The sequence below is a fragment of the Strongylocentrotus purpuratus genome, unplaced genomic scaffold (assembly GCF_000002235.5).
Source record: "Strongylocentrotus purpuratus isolate Spur 01 unplaced genomic scaffold, Spur_5.0 spur5_scaffold_19, whole genome shotgun sequence".
In the NCBI taxonomy this organism is placed as follows: Eukaryota; Metazoa; Echinodermata; class Echinoidea; order Camarodonta; family Strongylocentrotidae; genus Strongylocentrotus; species Strongylocentrotus purpuratus.
The window spans coordinates 2,815,969-2,834,609 of record NW_022145604.1 but is presented as its reverse complement, the minus strand read 5'-3'; the positions used below and the strand labels follow the sequence as shown (position 1 = coordinate 2,834,609).

Below are 18,641 nucleotides of genomic sequence, written 5' to 3'. Positions count from 1 at the left end.
CATTTCTCAAATTCTCAATGATGAGTTTTCCTTACATTCCAAGACAAATGAATGACTTTCATCATGACCATGCCAGATTTAAATGATTCTTTCAGATACACATTTTCTGTTTTTGTATTTCATATTTCAGAACCCTTTCCGCCTGGTCAGTAGGGCCTACTCATGCATCGGCAGGATACAAGCCATGCCTGCCTTGTCGCCCTGGCACCTACCAACCTCACACAGAGCAGAAGACTTGCGAGGCCTGTCAAAAACAAAGCAGTGAAAGTGTTGAAGGGGCCCGGTCAATTAGTAAATGCACATTACATGGTTGAATAAAAAAGGAAATTATTTTAAATTTGCCAGAATTGCAAAAGGAGTAAATTGAGATTAAGATCATCTGATAGTGGGGAGCTGAATATTGCTTTTACTGTGTAAGCCTGAGATGACTTGGACTAGAATCTATGAAAAATGAGTTTTATACAAAAGTCAAATCAGACTGAAGAATTACAGTAGAGTTTATGTTTGTTGTACACATCGAATCGTATTGCTCACCTTTGATGTTCGATAAAATGCATTTATATCATACATACACAGGTTTCTTCAATGAATGAAAGCACATTTTATGTTCAAAGAGTAAAGGAAGAGGTTATAATTGTTTAGATCAACTTTAGTTTTCTTCTTTTGATATTTATATGTCAAATAATTCTGACAAAATATTGGTCCAGCGCCTTGTGCTATGTTTACTAACAGTATTAGGAAAGTTATTTGATAATTTACATTACAAGAAAATCTTAAAGATATGAATGTATTCAGATGATGCTTTAGTTCATCTTTTTTCTTGAAAGCATTGTTTAGCCCTTTGAGCTTTTGTTGAATAATTTTGTGTCGGCTTGCAGGAAATCATTAGTTCTACATCAGCAAACATGCTGTGATTTGTATAGAATACATAGGCAAGGAAAATAACTTTGCAGATGTTACCGCCTTACCGTGCATATTGCATTTACCTTGTACATGTAGTAACAAAAGAAAGAAAATGTTGAGAACAGGTCTGATTTATTATAAATTTAGCTTACCGTACTCAGATGCCAGTTAAATGAAAACAATACTGAATTGAGTTTACAGTAGTATTGCATGTCTTGTTTTTGTATTGCTTGTACACATATGGAAGTATCCATATCTTGTTCAAAGCAGGGTTTGGTTATTACCCCGTTTTTTCATTTACAAGCACATTCATGTATATGACTGTATTAGTGTTTTGCATTTTCTTAAATGTAATGCACAAATATTAGATGGATGAAGGTGTGTTTGCGATATAATTATTCTGTTTTGCAGGTCAAATGAAGAAGAAGAAAGAATGCATATTAATGTAAATTCATATATTTTCATGTCATCAGCAATTTATCTTTGAATAACAAATAATCTTGGTCAATAAATCAAAAGGAAAGCAATTATTAAATGTTTTATATATTTTTATTTTTTATTTGTGATAGGAAAAAAAAAATCCATATTCCACAATATACAAATATTTATAAAAATCACACTGTGTGCTTTTTATGTACAAAAGCGGGTGCCTCCCAAGCAATACACATATACTTTTATATACAAGTGAATCACACGTGACATACTTTAATCAATAATATAAAACCTGTTGAACAGTGAATGGCAGTTAAGGCAATTCAATCTCAATATTTATAATCACATTTAATTGTACAAAATTCAATTTATTCATTTCATGAAAGATTTCATCAAAAATAATTATATAGTATATTCATAATTAATTTGATTCATTTGGAACATTTTGGACGGATGCAAAGACACTTTTTGGAAGTTTGGAATTCATCAAAAAGAATATCTATCAACATTTGGTGGATTCTTAAAGTCCATCCTGATATATAGTTGGTTTTAAAAGAAGCAGAAAAATGAGAGGAATGGGTCAGTGAAAGTTTGAGCAAATTCCAATTAAACATAATGAAGTTGCGATCAATCAAACAGAAATTGGCAACTCTGACGTATCTGTACTAACTAAAAAAAAGTGAAATTTAATCTGTACATGCACTCACAAAACATTTATTGCAAACATGTTTCTCTACAACCACTGTAGGGGAAAAAAATAATCTATTACATCATCAATAACGAAAATGATAACGAGTTTATGAAAGTTAATGTACGGAGCAAATTGGTCAGTTTAGATATGGTGTTTGTTTCCGGGTTGAAGATGAGAGTTCAAAATGTGGAGGGAATTGAATGTGGAACGACTGCAGCAATATAACAGCATCTGGTGGAACTCTAGCAGCACAGACATATATTTTATACCGTAAGACATCATTTGATCAGAATTAGCGCGATAAGGGAAAGCAAAATGCATAGTGAAATTAAAGTGTCAACATTTTTCATGCAAAAATAAAAATATAAGGCACAAACCAATATAATTACTGCAAGGCAAAAAAAAAAAAAACTTTAGGCATTATGTCAATACAGTACATTATAAGAAAACAATATTGCTATTAAATACTACCCTGTTTTACATACATGTCTTTAGAAGATAATGTGAATTTCAAGAATTCTTGAATACTAATAAACATTGACTAATTTTGACAATAAAATTATCTTTGGTTTGAAGAAAACTTTTGTCACATTATTTGTAAGTATAATTGTGCATTGTATTTTGGAAAAATATAATTCAAAAATCTGATCGATTGTAGCTCCTTATCATGCTGGGTCTATATGGTAATTTGGTAATATCGAAACTACTGTAAAAAAAATACTTTCTAATTACCCAGAAAAGGCACATCTAAGTTTACATCCTACGATTATTTAGCTTTTATGTGAGTGTAGGATAACCCTAAATCTAAATCTACTATATTCTACATAGTGTATCATACAGGTTCATGTGCAGATCTACCTTCAAGTTACACGGCCGTCTATAAGGTTATCCACCGCTTGTACATATTCATTTTCTCCATTTACATTTTTCTTGAATACGATGTACTAGTGAGCTTGTACATGAATTGTTACAAATTGAAACTTTCTGAAAAAATAATTGCACAAAAGGATAACAGACGTTCATGCTGTATATGGACGGATCTAATTGGTCTCTGAAGACTCATCTTAGGAGCTGAACTGAGGCTTGATGTCTAGACTACAGCATCACATGCAGACAGACTGATCCTCATAGTACATGGAGCTACAGACCAGTTCTCCACGTTCTAAATGACTTTTAGTTGGATGCCTGAAGAAACCATCCATGAAGGTCAATTCACACACAAGGCAATAAATCATTCGAAAGAAAAACAAACAAAAAACAAGGCAGCAAACAATTAAAAAAAAATCATTATGTCCTTTACATTGCATTGCATACAAGAATATATCTATAATACACAGATCTGTGAGTGTTTGTATAGGGGCCATCGTCATACGCAGGTTTTTTCTTCTTCATACCCATCAAATGCATCCTCTGGCACTCATACACATGCTAAGTTTTCCTGCAGCAGTTTTTGTTTAAAAGCAGTTTCCTGTGTTTTGAACTGGTCTAGCATGTCATGATTGCATGGGGCAATTAAAGGAGACAAATCTCGCTTCTCATAGCAATCAATGTCAGTCAGTCCCAAGCTACTTTCGAATTCTTGGCCTTCGCCGACGCCATGTTGCCCTCTTCTATCTTGACTTTGCGTCCGTTGCCCTGGGCGACGACCTTTGGAGTACGGACCTGACGAGAGCGGACCGGAGCCGAGGTGGACCTTGGGGGAGGTTTGCCTGACGTGGAGGTAGCTGCTGTCGTAGGACGGCTGTTGAAACCCATGGTTGTATTCGGACGACTCTGTTGCCTGCTGGAACCTACACAGTAACATAGATAAATGGAAAGGATGAGAGTTGGCATATATTTTTGTTTATTATTACAAATTATGAGAAATGGAAATGGTTAAACATTGTTAATATGGTGTCCCAAAGTAGAATACAATTCACAATCATCTTTTCATATTCATAATGCTTCTGACAATATTTGTCTTTAGTTGCATCCTTTTCTGTCTCATTGGTCTTGTGAAATTAAAAAAAAAAGTAAATGCATTTGATGGTCAACGTTCACATACATGTCCATCATATCCGATCATACCTCTAGCTGCCTCTAATATTTGAGATTAAGATCAAAGTTAATTCAAAGTTAAAAGAAACCAGCTATTCAACATTTCTCTTGTGACATTTTCTACACAGACAATACACGTACATGTTTGTACATATATTTCCAACTCCTTCTTTTTATGATTATTGTATAAGCTTGCAACATGTAGACACCTTCATGTGAGTGAACTTGTGTTGAATGAATATTGCTCTATTTACAAGTATTACTGTCAAGAAAATAGAAATCAGTATTTTTGTTTTTGTAGTCAATGTTTACCTCTTGGTCTTGGTGGGGGCACAGCAGATGGACCTCCATGCTTCTCCAAACTAATCGCACAGAAAAGAAAAACATAACAGATCATTGATTATTTAAAATACAAATCAATTACAATACAATACAATTTTTTTATATTCAGACATTGAACTTTTTCAACCAACCAGTTCAATTAATTTGCACTTATCAAGTTGGCTAAAATTCATCTATATTACAGTAAATTTCCCAACAAATAAGTCTGGCTGGGATAAATCTGGAGCTCCTAAAGTGTCAAGTGTGACAGACATGAGAGCTACGTAGGCGAGAACCTGTTATGACCGTCCGGCTGTTGATCATACCTGAGAGCTGGTAGTCCTACAATCTGCTGTCTCCTGTACTCCTCCGTGAAGTCCTCTGAGATCTTGCCATCTTTATCTAGGTTGTCCATTAGCTTATGAAACAAACCCGGTGTGTTCCTGGTCGCTATCAGCAACAGCCGGGTCGCCGTCCGGTTGAAGGTCAGGTAGCCGAGGGCGACGGCCGATGAGCAACGGACTTCGATGTTGTCGGAGTGGAGGTGATTGATGAGGATATCTACAGCACCGGAGGTGATCATGGCATCAGGAATGCCAGCCCTGGTATGGGCAAGACTCGCTAGGAGGCTCCCTGGAGTAGGGTTGAATGGTAAACGGTGATTAAAGAGATTTCTTTTGAGAACAGTCAAACCTGCAATAAAGACTACTCAAGGGAGATGAGAAATATCCAAAGATAAGTGGTCTTAATGAACAGGTTCCTCCTTTCCAACAGGTTTCAACTCGAGACTCTGTTCTAGGGAAATAAGAAATGTGATCGTACACGGCACTAATATCCTTTACCAAGATATTAACCTGCACTTGCTACTCTCCACCCAGGTGTTAAATGGGTACCCGGTAGGATGCGACTGCATTGTTGGTCAAGTTGGTCAAGTAACGCCTGATTGGAATGCTCCCCAGGGAGTGGAGATTGTGCTCACAGTGTGGGCGGGCAAGTATAGAATCCAATGACCGGGGTAATAGTATAGTGTTGCCAGTGGAAATCACATAATTTCCCTCAGTAAAAAACAAAAAAATTAATTCCAAAAAAAATCTGGAACAAAAATTAGATGCAACATTGCAAGTCGCATTTCGGTATCTTATAACACACATATATAAGTACACACCTGAACCCTGAACCTTAACCTGCACTTGTTGTTCATTTAATCTCTTTTTTTAAGCAGCAGAACTGTTTGGGAGGCCAAGAAGTGCTGAAATCTTACCTGCAAGAATAACCGTGTTTGGGTTCTCAGATTTGAGTAGTCCTACTAATCTGGTCACGCCTTCTGCTGATAAAGAAACTTGATCCCTGTCTACGATAACACGGGCCAAAACCACAATCTGCAAGCATAAATTCAAGTCAGTTACAATATAAATACTCAAAAAATTTCAAGTACATCATTCATTACAGGTTCAAATGTATTATTTTGTAATTTAACTTTTCTTTTACTGGCACTTCCTCCACACTATTTCTTCAAAGAAATATGATAAGGGGTAGGGTAGGAATTTAGTTTATAAATAAGGAGTTTAAGAATTAAGGCTTGCCTTGGGTATATTGGTGATCCAGGGTTGAAGTTAAAAATTTGGTCAGTGTTAGAAATTGACCACAGAGCACTTGTCATTAGAGGAGGCGCGATAGCTCAGTCGGTAGAGCAGTGGTCTCGTAATCCGGTGACCCGGGTTCGAAACCAAGTCGATGTGCTAAGTGCCCTTTGGTAAGGCATTAATCCTCATTACCAGGTCCCTCAGAGAGGAACTAAAGCCGTCGGCCGTCTGGTTGCTTACTTACAAGCATTTATGCTTTTTTAGCAGTCAGGTAAAATGACCACCACCAAACAAGTATAAAATGGTAGATTTCTGTTGTCTGGGATAAAACGTACAGTATTAACATACAGTCTTTCACATCAAGAAATGTCACTTCAAGCACTTAGAACATATTTCACTGACCTCCCTTTGCCCTTTGACCCTACTGACCTGGAAGGCAGCATAAGCTTGATGAGTCTCGTCTTCTGACTCTAAGAATCGTTGGAAGTTGGACATCCTGATCCCCCCTGCTTCCCGTATGTTGTACTGCTGGCTGGTGTTGTTGAAGGCGAAGGTAGACAACGCCGTCCCTGCTTTCAGACGGACGCTCTGGATTTAAAGAGAGAAAAGTGAGAACAGAATCTGCATTAAAGCCCATGTATCACTCAAGGGAGACAAGATAATCTCAATTGGCAGGTGGTTTCTTAAGTACATCCGTTCGTACACATTACAATGAGAAAACTATTAAATATCACAGAAAGGTATACCATTTCTAGCATCATTGATAATTAAAGTACACCGAGACTTACGTCATCTTTTTCATTCATGAGCTGAAGCAGTAGATGGATGCTGAACATCGGTTCTTCTTCCAGCAGCTTCTGGTTGCCACGGTTACCCAGGATGATGGCTCCGAGGGCAATGGCTATCTCCACCTTGATGTGGTGGTTAGAGGAGGAGCGCAGGAGACCCACCAGGGTCCCGATCGCCCCCTCCTCAGCAATCTTGTTCTGGGTGACGGGGTTGTTACGGTTGGCCACACCTGATAGAGGAGGGAGGAAACCACCACAAAAATGAAGGGGAAAGTCATTAAGAATGCTCCCCGGGGAGTGGAGAATGTGCATACATTGTGTGTGGGTAAGCCTGAATCCGATGACTGGGGTAATAATATATCTGTAAAGCGCTTAGACACATTGATGTATTGATGTATTGGGCGCTATATAGAAGCGGAATATTATTATCATTATTATTTTAAAACTTTAGCACTTTCTTGTTTCTTCTTTTCACTCAAGCTCTCTTTTTACCTGATGGCTTTTAGGATGAAGGAGTGCAATTGAGTGATAATAGTATATACAGTAGTAATATATATGAAGAGCTCAAGATACTTGAGCAGAAATAACACACAAACACACACACACACACACACACACACACATATCAGTACTATGTGTTTCTATTCACAAATTTGTTGTTGTTGAAATAAATTAAGGTCCTTAAATCGAGTTTTAAAAAAAAATCAGTGATAAGAATTGTCAAATTGGTATCGTGTAGACAAATGTAAACGAGAAATTGATGGCTATCAACTTGCCAAATACAATCATGTCAATATTTCTTTGTACCTTTTCAATTAAGAAACAGGTTTTAAGTTTCAAGTTTATTTTGTTTCACATTTCACAAAAAAAAAGAATTCACATAATTGACAAAATTAGAACATAATATGAAATATGCTAAAAATGTCACATTATATAATCAATTCTTTGAAAAGACGTCGAAATTAATTGTATTGAATAGTAGGTTATACAGGGTGAAATGTGAGGAACCTATTGAAAAGCTCAGCTTGTAGGTTATAGGTTCCCATAAATAAAACTCATATTTAAGTTAAGGAAGAACGTACCAGAAAATAAAATAAAAATATAATGTGTTGCCAATTTGAAAAGGAAACGTTGATACAGAATGATGGAGATGGTGCACATCTTACCTATACAGAGTGTCCCGAGTGCCCTGATGACTGTCATGAGAACCCGCTCTATCGTCTTGGAGGAGCGCAGGATACGAACGAGAGGTAGAATACCATTCTCCTTCTTGATCTCGTTCTGATTGTCAAAGCTTTCTCTCGTAAGGGCAATCATTGCCTTGCATGCTGTTATGGGAATATAAAGCAGGGATGCCAGTTAGAATTGATCAGAGGGCCTGAAAATCACAGAGAATGAGCCATACACAAAAAAGCCTAAACTAGGGTCTGAAAATAACTCGCCAGGGCCTGAATTCAGGCTATTGCCTGAAAACTGGTATCCCTGATTAAGCAAACCAAAGTGAATTAATATTTAGGGTGCTGCACTTTAGTGATCATAACTGGTGAAAATCAAATAAATTTTAATTATTCTTTACTAATTACTATCATGAACATTTTTTGACCATGCAATTGACAAAACTGATATAAACTCATTACATTTTTTCAGTGAAAATTATTTATTACTAATACATGAATAACTGAAATTGCTATACATTACACAAAATGTTTGCAAACAAAATTGAACCAAAACTATAAACTTGATGAGAATCACATACATTGAAAACCATGGTTTAGGTTATGGTTTGAATCAAAGCCCTTTTGAGAATTTAGGCCAATATATCCTCAGACTACGGGGCAGCTTGTATCTCGTGGAAAAGGTGCGATATACATATAAATCCAATACTAACCATGATCATTATGTGGTAAACAATTCATTAGTAAATTGTGTTGGATGCTGAGAGAAATTTAGAGTCTATTTAACTTACCAACATATTGCAATCTCTCTGACTTGACGATGAGATCGATGATGCCGCTGATCCCGATGTATTGAGCGATCTCCTTCTGCTGTCTCCTGGTGTCTCCTGCTAAGGCCCACAGGGAGCAGGCCGCTTGCTCCTTCACATCTAATGCCCAGAACTACATCAAGACAAATACATACCAGTAATGAAATGGAATAGATGTGTGTGTGGGTGTGTTTGTGTGAGTCTCCTGCCAACGCCCACAGGGAGCAGGCCGCTTGCTCCTTTACATCTAATGCCCAGAACTACATCAAGACAAATACATACCAGTAATGAAATGGAATAGCTGTGTGTGTGGATGTGTTTGTGTGTGTCTCAATGTACTTAGTGATCTCCTTCTGGTGTCTCCTTCTGTTGTCTCCTGGTGTCTCCTGCTAAGGCCCACAGGGAGCAGGCCGCTTGCTCCTTCACATCTAATGCCCAGAACTTCATGAAGACAAGTACATACCGGTAATAGATTACAATAGATTACAATGTATATGTAATAACACCATTGACTCACCATTAGGAGCTTGATGAGAGCTCCTGGAGCATGGAGATCCAGGATGGCCCTCTGAGACTCCGGGTTGCTCTCTCCCAGAGACTCCAGGGCAGCGGCGGCCTTGACCTGGACCTTGATGTTGTGACACTTGATGAGCTTGACCAGCGGCTTAACCGCTCCCTGAGCGATGACCGCATTCTGGTTGTCAAGGTGACCGTAGGTAAGAGCAGCCAGGGCGGCCGCTGAGGCCTCTTTCAGCTCATCTGGAAAGGCAGAAGATAAGAAAAGGTTATATGTTTTTTGTCTATCTGGCTGGTGGATTTTAACATGTATATAATCAGTTCTGGGGAGTGTTTCACAAAGACTAAGATCGACTTTAAGTTGGACTTAACTATGGCAGGCTGTTCATGCCACTGTTTGCTCTCACACTTATGATCTTTAGATAATATTTTTTCCTTCCATAATGAACTTTAACAAAAATGTAAATTCTGTAGATTTGTGACCATGATTTGTACGTCCCTTGAGAGACCAATGACAGTAAGTGGTGAGAGCAAACAGTGGCATGAATGGCCTGCCATAGTTAAGTCCAACTCAAAGTTGATCTTGGTCTTTGAGCCCCCTCTTGCAAAGAGTTGCAATTGATCCAAATCGATCACAAGTCTCTTATCTCCTATGTACACAGTTGTCATTGATATCAATCACAAATAAATAGCGATTAATTGCAAATGTTTATAAAACAGGGCCCTGAGAGATATTACTAGGGAGAGGAAGAAGGTAAATGAGAACATGGAGTGGTTGCAAAAATCAGGTTTTAAGACATGAATGACTGAAAATGAGGAAATAGACTTGCTTTACTTGCTACTTGTTTTCTTACTATGTTTATTATATCTAATTTGATAGGGAGCTGTCCAGACAAAACCTTTTCTTGGTTTTTTTACAGCTGTGCCTTATTCTGTTTTGTATTAATTCATTTCACATTTTATTTATCCCAATTTATGTATTATATTGTACATGAAATTGTATGTTTTTACTTTGTAAAAATGTTTTTAAAGATGGAATTCAATAAACTGAACTGAACTGAACTAGACAGAAACTAGAAGATGACATATGAATGATTGTGGAATGAAATGATAGAAGAATGATGAGAAGTTAATAGAATAACAGAAATCGAGAACAAGACAAGAATTGCAAACAGGAACCAAACAACTGTTACAAGAAAAAGTGATGAGAAGAAATTGAAATGGTAAGAAAAACAGAAGAAATGAGGAAAAAAAACCTAAAGAATACATATTATTGAGAATACAATGTACATGAGACAAGCAGAGGTGCCGATGAGAAAAGACCGAGAAGGATAGAGAAGGTAGACTATTGATCTTGAGAAGAGTGTTAATCAGAGGACATTCTCACCTGAATTGACCGTTAGAAACTCCACCAGCGGTCCAATTCCTCCATGCTTGGCAACCAACGTCTGATTCTCTTCATGGTCCAGACACAGCACCCTGACCGCGTTGACCGCCTGCTTAAGAACATCCTCCAGCTCCGAATCCAGGAGATGGATGAGAGGAGGGATACCCCCCTCGCGGCTGAACTCCGTCTGGTGGTCGTCATAAGCGCCCATGTCGGCTACGACGATGGCCGTCCGTGACTGGATGTCGTCTCGGGATGCAGAGAGAAGCTTGATTAGAGTGGGGATTCCCCCTGCTTTGGCGATGGCGTGGCAGATGGGCTCGTTGCAGGACATATTGCACAAGACGGCGGCTCCCAGGGATTGCATCTCAGAGGACTTCATCTGGAGGATCTTCACCAAGGCTGGGATACCATCTGATCAAACAAAGAAATGTTGGATCGGAGTGTAAGAAATTACAGTAAAACAAGTAACATGTTTGCCTTTGCGTTTTTTTAATAACAAATTCAGGGCTATGTAAACAATGCTTTAGCAATACTGTATTACAGATAAGAAAGTGTGAAAAGAGCTTCAATTTGTAAAATAATAATGAAGCTGACTTTTGCAGAAAAGAAATAAACATTGGATTTTTTTTTTTTAAATGCATCATATTCAAACCACATGAAAGGAATTTTAATGTTAAGCCTCTCTTCTGTGTAACAGGTTACACATCTTGCACAAGAATATCAAATCATGTATAAGAAGACTTATGCAGAATAAATGTGACATGTCTTAATGATAAGGCCACAAAGATCCTAAGTTGGACTTAACAATTATGGTAAGCTGTTAGAATCTTTCAAAATATTTTGTAAAAGTTATTTTAAAAGGCATATACTGTTGATTCAAATAATTCATATCTTCTATTATCAAGGAAAATTCATGTTCTAGCTAGATGTGGAATCTAAGAAAAGTCTAAAATACTTGAATTTCTGCTTTTGAATATGTTTCATTTTAAGGCTACAAATGGTTCTCCATAACTTTTAAGTCCAACTTAGAGTTAAGTTCTACTTAGGATCTTTGTGAAACACTCCCCTTGTATTCAATAACAGCTTAGACTTACTGGCTTCCAGGATAGCTTTCCAATGGGGTTTACCAGACGTTGTAAGTACCTCCAGAGAGCGGACGGCACTGTCTTTCTTACGGAAGTCTGTTGAATTCAACATCTCTGTTTGGAGGACATGGAAATACAATATATACTGGTTAGCACACTGGCCTTGACAAGATACAAGATATTTTATTTTGTCTTTGCAAACAAATTCCATACAAATTTGATTTTCACTGGCGTTACAATAATATTTTTTAAAATATATAATTACAAGAAATAAACAAATCACGTTTATAGAAATAGATGAAATAAGGAACGAATACATGCAAAAGATAAATGAAGCGACAAAAATGGTCATTGGTACTTTAAATCACGAGTTTCACAATTAAGCATTGGTCATTGGTATTTCAAATCATAATAGTTTCAGTATTAATTTCTTATGCAGAAGTTCAATTACGTTTAACCTGTGAGTTGAATTTATGAACAGAGTCTGGAACAAATGAATATCTGAATCGTGAACGGCGGGTAGGGGTGGGGCGAAGTCGGACACCGGAACGATTAAATGAGTAAAATGAAACATGATTCTAGAGTTGTCAATACATGTATTACATCTGTTTACAGTACTGTTGTGTGGCAATTAGTAGGGTTCAATATCTCTGTCTGGGAGACAAGGGAAATTAATTCAATGGATGTGAACAGATAAAAGAATGAATTAAGTGACTGGAAACATCACTCTAGAGTTGTCAGTACCTATTAGTTATGTACTACTTGCATAAAGCAAACACAAGGCACCCTTGAACTGATACATGTGTGCAAACTGATGATTAATATCAAGAAGATCGATACCAATGAATAGATAGAAGTAGAAAGAAAACCCATTGTCTAATGAATTGTCTCCTTCCTATAGGCTTCACAAAGCAAGGGAGCAATGGCCTGGTTCCCATAAGAATTTGGTGAGGAATTAAGGACTTTAAAAAAAAATTAAAAATATAAAATAAAAAAATTAAAAAAGATTATTATTTACATGTACTACGTACTGTCCAGGCGGCAACTATATAAAAACCATTGTGCAATTTTTGGGCCAATAAGGTACAGTCACATCTATTCTGCTAGAAATTACTTTATTACCATCCTACATATACTTGAATGATCTCTGAGAAGTGACTAAATTTTGTTTTCAAGTGACCCAAACATTGTGTAGCGGTGTGTGTGCAGCAATATGTAACCGAAAAGGCGCTACATGTATATCAAATATCTTTTGGATTGGATTGGATAAGAGATGATGATCTTACCAACAAGAGTCTTCCAAACTGGTGCATCCTTGTGGTTCCACTCGATGAAGAATTCCAGGACATAGGTATGGAACCTGAGAGCAGCCAGGTGAACCATGTTATTCCTCTCTGTGTCCGTCTTCAGGATCTTTGCACCCAGTTCAATCAGGATCTTGACAGACTCCAGCGCTCCACTGCTGGCGGCTAGGAGCAGTGGGGTCTGCCGCAACCTGGCAAGATAAAGAATACACGGGTTGAACTTTTAAATCAAAATTTATCTATTTGTATGTAACGAGAATGAACTCTTTACAAGATGAGACATATATTTCAATTTTAATTAACTCTTTTCACAATTCAATAAAAATGACAATACGAACATACCAAACAACCTATACACATAACAATGCATTAAAGGTATAAAGAATTCAACAACAATAAAGAGTATAGCACAAAATTACAATAGAAAGAAAAAACAGAAATACATATCAAAGTATGGGGGGGGGGGCGAACAAAGGCCAAAGGCCTATTAAGGCTTGTCCCTGGAAATATTTCACTTACTTATCCCAGGTTTCCAGTTCCATCTGATCTTCAAACTTCCTAATGAACATCCTGATTATGGGTGCGTGGTTGTAGAAGGAGGCGTGGTGTATCGCTGCCCAGCCAGCGTTATCTGCACTCACCATATCGCCATGGTTACTTACCATCAGGAGGGCAGAATCCAAGCTGCCGCTCTTGGCTGCTAGATGAAGGGGAGTGGTGCCTATGATGACAGTCACAGGAAGTAATATATTAATATTGAACAGAAAGGGTGGTATTCTGAAAATTAGGTTATATTATATCCATATAGTAAAACAGTGTTATGTTGTTAACAAACTTGTCAACATTTAGGAAAAATCTTTGGTAAATACCTGCAAAAGAGACACTCACCCAAGCACCAATATTGTTCTTATTCACAATTTTTTTTTTTTAAATGACAATCAATATAATTTTTCTGAAAAAATGTAGGTTTAAGTATGTTTCAGAAGGTCAAAGTGATATCATATCTTAACGGTTCTTTTGACTCTTAATTTACCTGTGCTTAGAAAAAGGTAGCTGAATCAATACTCTTTCATTCCTGATAATTATGAATTATTTGATTGATTGCGTTTTTCATTTAAGAAGTAGTATCTTATATAAGACTATCCTAAACCAATATTAATAATATCAACAAAAAGTGTTATAAAGATCAGAGAAAGATCACTGTGCAACAAAATGATCCCTATAAAGAATAATTAATAAACCAAACACTTTCAAATTCCTGAAAACAAATCAATAAATCACCAATTGGAGTGACCATGAATTATCCCATTAACCAAAATTGTGAATTTCTTTTTTCTACTGTGCAGGGAAAGAAGAAGAGTGTCAGGATGTGAAAGGAATATTGACAACCTTTGATTGTCAGAATGGAATTGATTATTAAAACAAGGTAGAGAAGAGAAGTCAGTGATAGACATACCCAAACCTTAATTGAACCATAAGACAATCCACGCATGATTTTTTTTTGTTTTAAATCTAGAGAATACAGATCTTTACATTGTGATCACTACCGTCTCTAAGACTTCTGAACAAATATGTCTTCATTGTTTCGACAGCTACTAACAAAAAATTGAGTGTAAATGATTTAAAATAAAACAAAGAAACCCCAAAACAAAGAAATTTAATACAGGAAAGAAGAAACTTTAAAACTTCTCAAGGGGAGGAATGAAAATACCTAAGGAATTCCATTGTTCTCATGTGCAATATGTTTATACATTATACTGTACTCATATCACACTTGTGATTAGCACACTGCCAAGACTCCGATTGTAATACTATTTAATACTTTTTAATACTTTTTAATACTCAATACTCAATACTCAATACTTAATTACAATTTTTCCAATGTTACAGTTAATTGAATTCAAGTATCTGTATACATTTTATTTGTTTATATGTCAACATTTATTCATTTTTGCTAGCAATATTTCATATCTTGTATTTTTTTTAAAAATCTTTTTTTGTTGTTTTGTTTTTTTGTTACTACTTTAATGTTTTTAACTTAAAAATGTATTCATTGTTATATATTTGTCCTCATTTACTATGTTATCTTTATGTTTTTGAATGTTTTTTATATTGATGTAAACTTGCATTTTTAGTCTTCGGACTTGTTGACAAGTAATGAATAAAACCTTATTTGAACTTGAACTTGAACTTGTAACAAACTACAATACATGTTCATTCTGAGACAGATAATGAGAGTTTGACAGAGATAGAGCTATGAAAAAGACAAGGAAAAGCAAGAGAAGATAAATCAAATCAGAATGAAATAGACCCTCCAACTTTGCACCAAAAACTTCAAGTGCAATACAAATAAGAATTTACCCCCAAGAAGAGTTCTTCTCGCTGTTCAATCATGAACATTTTAATGGAAATAAAAACAGGTTATGAATGTTTTTTAAAGTTAGGAGTGACAATTAACTATTGTACAAATACATGATTTTGTTAGAAAAGTCTGATGCATAAAAAATACAAAGTTAACATACATGGAACTATGAGATTTGCATGACACAATATCACCAGATACAAGTACATATTTGGGGGGAATGGTTAGCTGTACATATACACTTTTCTTTTCTTTTTAATGAACCCCAGCTATGCACTTCATAGTACAAAGTATAAGTTCAGCTGAGAGGAAGCAGTTTCATTGACTGAAACATGACACATGGGGAACAAGACATGCATAGTAACTAGGGAGCAAACTAGCACATCAATTCACAAATTTTATGCGTAGTACCTAGCCATAATTGTTGATTGTATTTGCTTTTTGTTTGTTGTGAAGAGCAGAGTTTCATACAATGATCATATAAGCCTCTTTGAAAGTGCAATTTGAAATGTACTTTAAATACCTGTTACAGCTCTTTCAAACATGACACAGGAAACTTTGGTATTTTTTAAAAACATTGAGGGGGATCAAAGTAAGAAGGACTTACCTTCACTTAGTTAAATGGGAAGTCAAGGATGTATTAAAAGGCTGGTCTTCATCAGCTTGAGATTGCCAAACATCCCACTATTTGAATTATCCTGATCGCAAATTATCTAGTTAGTTTGCGTCTTCATCAGCCCGAATCTCAAGCTGATGAAAACAGGCCTAAAGTCACTTATAGTAAAACAAATCAAATCTATCAAACAGAAAGTTAAGCTTCACGGACATTCAGCTCATTAATAATGTAAGAACCAATGGTCACTTTGAAGGAATACCTGAATTTGTTTTAGTAATAGAGAAGAGGAATTGGGGATCTGGTTATTATACAGCTGAAGCTATAAAAGTAGAGAGTCTCAATGAAATCTATAGAACTTGGAAAAGAGGCTGTTACAAAGCTATGTGATATCAATGACTTGAAGAAATAAGAGGGGGGGGGGCAAGAAAAACTATTTTAATTTAAAAAACAAATGAAAATGCAGCAAATCACTTCAGGAAAATCAAGATTAACAAACTAACAAGGAACTGAACAGAAGTCACTTTAGTAAAAATCAGAAGAGGGAGGGGGGGGGGTATAAAAAAAACAGCTTAAATGCAGCAAATTCACTCCTTTTTTTTTTACAAGATATTTAGTTGATAAAAGCAGAGGTCATTTCGGAGAGGGACACAAGATCGGGTTGAGGGGACTACAAGGCTAGCTAGCTAACAGCGGATCATCTATGTGATTGACTTACCTCCACAAATACTTGCTAGAAAACAGATGAGAAGTGAATGAACAGATACATGATACAACAAGATGATGATGAAAGAAAAATGATAGTGACAATGTATGAAAGGAGAAATCCTGACAGGCACTCAGAACAACATTTGGAAAAAAGCTAAACGTCAACTTGAAAAATATCTCAATTTAATAATGCTTCTGGAACCACATTTGGTGGGTGGAGGCCTATAAGTCCCCACAACCTCATTCAAATATATAAACATTCATTTTCATAATTTTGTTTTTACCATGAATTATAGTATGCCTTGATTTCCTAAGTTTGGTTTTAATTTGAGGATAGCACAGGAATACTTTGGCCATGGAGACATACAGGGGCCTACAAATACTGGGGCATGAGGTGAGAGGAATGCCATTGCCCCACCCTGATGGACAAAAGATTGGTCCTGTTTGTGTACATGATTTGCAAACATGTTTGAATACATCCAGGGTCTCGGTGATCTCCTTGAAAGACATCAGGGGGGTGCTTCACAAAGATCCTAAGTTGGACTTAACAATTATGGAAAGCCGTTAGCATCTTAGAAAACAATTTGTAAAAGTTTATTTTAAAGGCATAACATGTTGATTAAAAACATTCATATTTTCTATTATCAAGGAGATTTCATGTTCTTGATGTGGGATTTATGAAAAGTCTAAAATAATTTTTGCTTTTGAATATATTTTATTTTAAGGCTACAAATGGCTCTCCATAATTTTGAAGTCCAACTTATATAGAGTTAAGTTCGACTTAGGATCTTTGTGAAACACCCCCCCCCCCCCCCCCCCGATCATTTGGATAAAATACTGTATAAGATTGCATTTTTTGCTCTCTCTCTCTCTCTCTCTCTCTCTCTCTCTACACTGTTACCAAAACCCTTTCCAACAGGAGAGAGGCAAAGAAATATGATTGTTAATTGATGGTAACTATCATAAATCTACTTTGTAAGTTTAAATGAATCTCTCCTTCATAAAGAGGCATTTGAAATTAGAAGCAGAGATGAAACTGAATTTGAATTCTGGAAAAGAAATGGAAAGAACTTTAATTAACCAGATGAGTATGAATGATTTCTGATTATCGGTAGATGTGTATTTGAAAAACAAAATCAAATCTGTTCAAAGATGTGTACAAAGGAACTTATTCTATTCTATTAATGAATCAAACACACAATGAATGATGTTTTATGGAGATTGAAGGATTGATTAGGCAATCGATATGAATCAATCCCAGCTGTTTATAAGAAAGGACCTAAATGAATGCTGTATGTTACATGAATACTGCATATTCTAACAAATATGTGAAGAAGAACGAAAACAAATTATTGTTGATGACCATTGCTGAATTCAGAGAAGCTTAAAATAGGTCTTCATAGACATCAACTGATTATAGCATTATACTAAATTCCTTCTGCTTCTAAATACAGTCAAACCTGTCTACAGCGACCGCCCAAGGGAGACAAGAAAAGTGGTCTTTAAGTACAGGTTCCTTTAGTACATGTTTCAATGATAATTATTTTCAAGGGTACCAAAAAATGTGGTCATTGTAGACAGGTGGTCATCAAAGCAGGTTTGACTGTACTAAATTCCTTCTGCTTCTAACTAAGTACAGTATTCTCTTACCAACTTGCGTAGTGAGATGATGCCTTCTGACGCTGATGTCTTGACCTTGGATCATGAGCAGTTGGAGGATCTGAGGTCGGTTGTGAAGCGCCGCATAGTGGACCAGCGAGTACCCATCCTCGTCTTGGTTCCCAAGCCGCGACGCCGGACATTTGCGGGCAAGGGTCTGGAACACGGAGACTAGGCCTCTGATAGCTGCTTGCCTAAGACCATTTTGTAGGGACTGGGATTGTAGGAATAAACAATGTGAATGAAGAAATGTGTAATCGTTTAT

The 18,641-nt window shown here is 36.5% G+C and overlaps 2 protein-coding genes across 2 annotated transcripts in view; one reads left to right on the top strand and one right to left on the bottom strand.

Annotated features, from left to right (window-relative positions):
• The window catches only part of LOC115918793 (sushi, von Willebrand factor type A, EGF and pentraxin domain-containing protein 1-like), a 41,378-nt gene extending 39,945 nt beyond the window's left edge, over positions 1-1,433 (top strand). The window contains exon 33 of the mRNA XM_030990756.1: positions 131-1,433. Within this exon, the coding sequence (XP_030846616.1) occupies positions 131-153 (23 nt within the window). The 3' untranslated portion in view covers positions 154-1,433. The remainder of the gene's footprint in view (positions 1-130) is intronic.
• Positions 1,434-1,662: 229 nt separating this feature from the next.
• Positions 1,663-18,586, bottom strand: LOC105437131 (ankyrin and armadillo repeat-containing protein-like). Its single transcript, XM_030990755.1, has 15 exons — positions 18,368-18,586; positions 13,554-13,755; positions 13,017-13,225; positions 11,740-11,844; positions 10,643-11,056; positions 9,257-9,498; positions 9,082-9,180; positions 8,722-8,872; positions 7,922-8,083; positions 6,756-6,985; positions 6,397-6,555; positions 5,646-5,763; positions 4,711-5,017; positions 4,376-4,425; positions 1,663-3,816 (listed from the first exon to the last, which is right to left on the bottom strand). Exons 1-15 carry the CDS (start codon positions 18,420-18,422, stop codon positions 3,581-3,583), a joined length of 2,739 nt encoding a protein of 912 aa, XP_030846615.1. The 5' UTR covers positions 18,423-18,586; the 3' UTR covers positions 1,663-3,580.
• Between the last annotated feature and the right edge of the window lie 55 nt (positions 18,587-18,641).